Source organism: Seriola lalandi, unplaced genomic scaffold (genome assembly GCF_002814215.2).
Source record: "Seriola lalandi dorsalis isolate HSWRI2012SDOR001 ecotype SW California unplaced genomic scaffold, Sedor1 jcf7180002049677, whole genome shotgun sequence".
In the NCBI taxonomy this organism is placed as follows: Eukaryota; Metazoa; Chordata; class Actinopteri; order Carangiformes; family Carangidae; genus Seriola; species Seriola lalandi.
In genome coordinates this window covers 16,064-21,666 of record NW_019520230.1, presented here as the reverse complement: position 1 = coordinate 21,666, position 5,603 = coordinate 16,064, and the positions used below count along the sequence as shown (strand labels likewise).

The 5,603-nt window shown below is 40.9% G+C and overlaps 1 protein-coding gene across 1 annotated transcript; it reads right to left on the bottom strand.

Moving 5' to 3' along the window:
* Window positions 1-348: 348 nt before the first annotated feature.
* Window positions 349-5,505, bottom strand: LOC111648885 (free fatty acid receptor 3-like). Its single transcript, XM_023398629.2, has 2 exons — window positions 4,706-5,505; window positions 349-3,323 (listed from the first exon to the last, which is right to left on the bottom strand). Exon 2 carries the CDS (start codon window positions 3,290-3,292, stop codon window positions 2,303-2,305), a length of 990 nt encoding a protein of 329 aa, XP_023254397.1. The 5' UTR covers window positions 3,293-3,323; window positions 4,706-5,505; the 3' UTR covers window positions 349-2,302.
* Window positions 5,506-5,603: the final 98 nt, after the last annotated feature.

The window sequence follows — 5,603 nt, the reverse complement described above, 5'->3', positions numbered from 1 at the left end:
CTTGTATTAGCTACCATTAGCTCTTGCTCCAGTGGACCTCTGCCAGAACAGCATAACGTCCATTTAAGGCTAACATTAACCCAGTCCTACCTATGTGAAGAAACACCGGCAGAGAGAATCACACTTATGGTAAGTGTCAGAAAGTGTCAGAAAGTTGAAAGTGAAAACCAGTGAAGCAATAGTGAGAGCACAAAAATAATTATTACTGGAAAAAATGAGGAAAATATCTGAAGATTTATATCGAAAAACATCTTAATTAAAAGAATTTCAAAATTAAAATGTTCAAATAAAAATGTATTAAAAATGAAAAGTTAAGATTGTAAGACTGACGTTTAATTTTAATGCAGATGTTTTATTTTTTCAGTGGAACATTTTTCAGTGCCAATACAACTTTTTCACTTTTACAGTGCCATTGTTTCCATTTTAAGTCAAGCTGTCTTACTGTCACTGTTGTGACCCAATAATTACAGTTACATTTCAGAAATTATTTATATGTCTTTATTTAAACTCGAAAATCACTGAAGGTAAAGCCCTCATTTACAATGAGGTCGAGCAGATAAAAACACCAGTTAAAATAGGACATCTAATTAAAACAAGAATCAAGGTCAAAGGTCAGAGATTAAAAATCTACCAACAAATTCATTTTTAAACTGCTTTTTAGTGAGTTAAAGGTGGACGGTGTAAAAAAAAGCAACCACAAGCAGATTTTAAATAAGGGCCTTATAAATAAATACATAAAATCCGGCCTCATCCAACCTTGTTACAGGCATCAGCAGTAATGAACCTGAGAGCAGAGCGGTCGACAGCATCCGGGGGTTTTAGAGTTGCAGCTGAAGACTGAACAACATGTCACCATCATCTAACACTGATAAAAAAGTTATTAAATCAAATTATTATAGGATTCATAAATACAGTGTGTGAATTGTGTATCATCATTTCCGGTTCGACCGGAAAGCAATAAGCCTAATATTAAACATTCAGCTGAATGATCTTATTACACCACATCACAACAACATCAGCTGCAGCCAACAGTCAACAGCTTCATTAAACGTCTTATAAACTGTACACACTGAACTAATAAACGAACACGCACTGCTGAGCTGATGTCCCTGCAGCACACAACAGGACACTATAAAGGATGTTATCTACGTGCACTCCACCTGCAGAGGAGCGCTGCCTCCGTTATTACTGACAGGAAATGGCGGGAGGGCGGTTATCATATCAGTCGACCCTGTTTGAAGTCGCTCAGACCAGAAACAGACTCACTGTATAACTGCTCTTCACCACAGCGCTGTGTAATCTCTGTGTTTACTCTTCCTGTTGTTTGTGCTTATGACTCCATATTAACTTGACAGTGTTCAGTCTCCACTTCCTGCTTATGTACTCTAACATCCCCTGGGTTTAATTGCTTCATCCGTCACACCTGTAAAACTCTCATCTGTGATTAAACAGTGTCCTGGTTTTTTCTCTGAGTCACAGAAACGTGTGTTTAACAGGAAACTGAACGTATGAAGGGACAGTTTCCTGTTTCATCTGAACCAAAGGTCAGACAGCGCAGAACTCACACTGTGGTTTGTAACTGTAGAGAAATATAAAGATGCATTATAAGCAGAAATTTTGTGGAATTAACTAATAATTTCTTAAAATTAACATTTACGTTTTTATCAACATCAAGTTAATTGAAGTTACATTTCCAGGTTTTATTTTCAGACCACTTCAGAACTTATAAACACGAGTTCCTCCATCTTGAAATGAGGAGTTGACTGAATGAACGTCTCATTAAATTAAGTTTCTAAAAAACACTACCGGCGTATTAGCAGACTTCCCAGCATGCACTTTTTCCAGAGTGAAACAATGCCGATCCCGCTAAATGTGAGACTAGGACAGTGATTGGTTTATCTCAAATTTCTCCTGAACTTTTTTTTTTTTTTATTCCTCAGCGCCAGCGACAGTCAGAGCAGCGGCCATTTTGTTTTCAGGTCGCCCGTCCATGCGTCTCGTTCTCGTGGACACGATATCTCAGTAACACCTCGACATGAACTTCTTCAAATTTGGCGCAAACATTCACTCAAACTCAAAGACGAACTGATTCGATTTTGGTGGCTAAAGGTCAAAGGTCAGTGTGATCTCACAAAACACTTTTTAGCCTTTACTCAAGACTTCAGAGCGATTATGACAAAATTTTACACAAATGGTTCAATTCTTTGACTCTGGATAAACAGGATGTAACATGGAACTAGTCTGAGTGTTGGAGGGATACAACAGACGCTCCCTCAAAAACTCATTTGTATAATGTCTTCTTTCAAGGAGGGGCTGCTTCCTTGTACTTGTCAGTCTTGGGGGGTCTCTGGTGAGAGCGGTGAGGAGCCCCCCCACACCTCAGGATGTGCAGCTTCGCCATGATGCTCCTGCAGCAGTGGTTCAACATGCTCCTGACGGCTGCTGAGGAGAAGTAGAAGATGAATGGATCCAGGCAGGCGTTGAAGGTGCTGGAGAGCAGCGCCATGTTCCTCCACTCCTCGCTCTCCTTCCGCACAAACCCCACCACGTGGGAGGCGTTGTAAGGCCCAAAGCAGACGGCGAACACCATCAGCGTGCCGAGCGCCAGGCCTATGGCACGCAGCCTCCGCCGCCGGCCGATGTTTGGAAGACGTGAGAGGATGAGGATGAAGTTGATGTAGCAGAAGCAGCAGATGAAGAAGGGGATGCAGAAGAGGACGAGGAAGAGCTCCAAGCGGACCGGCAGCACGATCTTCAACTCGTCCTCAGTGAAATTCAGGTAGCAGGTGGGTGGAGGAGGGGCGGGGCTGCTTCTGCTGGTGTTGCTGTCACCGTCTGCACCTTTTCTCCACTGGGCGTAGGGGATGATGTAGACGATGCTGAGGTTCAGGGAGGTCACCACCCAGAACATGAGGCTGGCCAGCACGGCGTAGCGAGGCCTGCGACACAGGGAGTACCTGAGGGGGAACGCCACCCCCAGGTAACGCTCCACGCTCACAGCTGTGAGCAGCAGGGTGCTGTTGTAGATGGTGACGTAGAACAGGAAGCCCGTGAAGGGACAGAGGGGGAAGGGCAGCAGCCAGGCCATGTCGTCCGACGCCTCCTTCATCTTAAAGGGCAGGAAGGCGAGGAAGATGAGGTCGGAGATGGTGAGGTTGAGGAGCAGGATGTCTATTGGGGTCGCCCTCCGGTGCACCTTGCGGCAGAAGGTGCAGAATGCCAGGATGTTGGCGGGAACGCCCATCAGGAAGGTGAGGATGTAGACGGACAGCAGCACGTGACTGCACCGCATGATGGCGTTCGCAGGGACCGACTCTGAGACTCTGGACCAAAGGAAACATCAATCATTATTTATAAAAGAGTTAAAGTGAAGCTGATAGTTTAGACAGACGTAATAATCTCATTTTCATCCATCGTCCACCGTATGTTCAGGTTGAAATATCTCAACAACCATCAGATGGATTGTCATGAAATTCTTCAGAGACATTCATGCTCCTCAGAGGATGAACCCCTGGGACTTTGGTCCCCTGACTCTCCTCTAGCGCCACCATGAGGTTGATATCTGTGGTTCAGAGGGAATTGTCTCTACAACTGGACTGTCATTAAATCTGATATTCATGTTCTTTACTTTGGTTTATGAACTAGTGACCTTACGATCAGCTCAGCTGTTTTAGTGCTAATTAGAGATATTACTGTTAATAATATACTGTTGTTTCAGACAAGCGTAACTTTAAACTGTTCAATTACACCATATGTTGTTGCATTTATACTTTTTTAATCACTTTCTAATCACTTTTCAATAGTAGTGGCACATATTTCTTTACATATTTCTATTTTTTATTTATATTTCATAGTATAAGGACATGTTTTTACATTTAATTTTTATATTTTATCTTTATAATCTTACTTCTTATTCTCTATTCTTTGCTGTTACATTTCCATTCTTGCAACTGTACCTGTAACATCACCTGACTTCCCCCTGGGGATCAATAAAGTTTTCTGATCTGATTCTGATTCTGATGCTTGAAACACTTCAGGAAGTTAGTGGGACTGAAAAATGAACGACTCAAAGAAACTCTATTGATTCAGTGCAACTGTTCCAAGCTGCAGAGCTTCTCCTTCAAATATCTCTCAAAGTAAACTGTGTGAAATAATTCATCATCTTCTAAAAAAACTTCATATTCTCCTTTAAATGAAATTCAAATATTATATGTATATTATATATAATAACATATGGTTTTGTGGTTCGACCTTTAGAGGACGAAGCTGCTGTTATTCTGTATTTTTCTGATTATCAACAAATACAATGAAATGACCAAAACCAACAACACGTAACGTCTCTCAATACTTTCCAGCTTCTTCACCCTGTATTTAAATTAATTACTTAACAAGGTAATTTTCTAACTCTGCTGGTCACTGTAGTTTTTCACTCAAGCAGGAGTCAGTTGTTCATTTACTGGGGACTGTTGCTGCTGGAGAGAATATTAGGACGGTGTATATAATATTTAATCTAGTCAAAATAAAAAAATAAATGACGGAACATGTCGTCCAGTGCAACTGTGACTCATTTATGTTTTAATCATTTTTGGACACAGACGAATATCAGATCTATATGAGCTATATCAGACTTCACTGCTAGGAGAATAAATGATCTGTTGGTTTGTTGACAATAATGAGTAAAATATTAAAAGTGTGATGAACTCACCTCAGTCACACCTGAAGATCCAGGCTCTCCATCCCGGAGCTTGTGTCCTCTGTGGAGCTGCAGCGCTCCGGCAGCGTGTTACGCCTCCTGGAAGCAGAGTGTTTGATCAGAGTCACAGAGCTGCAGTTAATCTGCATGAACGTCTGTCTCACCATCAGCAGCGGAAATTTAATTTGCTTTGTTCTCTGCACTCTGCAAACATCATCTCCCAGCAACCGCTCAGAGCTCGACAGGACGCAGCTGGAAATTAGTTGTATTAACTTTCTGTGTGAAAGGACTTGACAGAGACAAAGTGACAGAGACAAAAGGAAAGTTACATCAGTTACAGCATCAAACAACAGAGGACAGAGGCTTTAGCTGTCTGCAGCGTCCAGCAGGGGGCAGACAACTCACACTGTCTCTTTTCTGCTGGATCTCAATTAAGAATTTCAACTTTTATTTTGTATTTACAACAATGCTGAAGGAAATATGTGAAGGATTCAAAGCTTCACCTTCTTTTGTTTTATTTAAAGCTGAGTTTGAAATTTCGTTTTTGCCTTTTGTCACATATAAGAATCTGTTCCACATTAACAGACTAAGCAGTAGAAAATATTTAATTTATGAAGGGTTAGGGTTGCTGACTTATCTCCCGACATGATTTATAGCTTGTCATGTAATGTTTCAAAGAAGTCTGTGGTTGTAAATTCATCTCTGTAAACCTGTAAAATAAATCTGCGTAAGCAGCAAGGGGCACAGTCAACACACACACACACACACACACACATTGGCGGTCTTTCTAACTGACCGCAGAATAAAAAGGATCTTTTCTTTATCTTTTTTATTATTGTTTAATTTTTATGTTATTGTTCTTCTTTTTGAAATTATTATTATTATTATTTCAATTTTATTTTTAAATAAA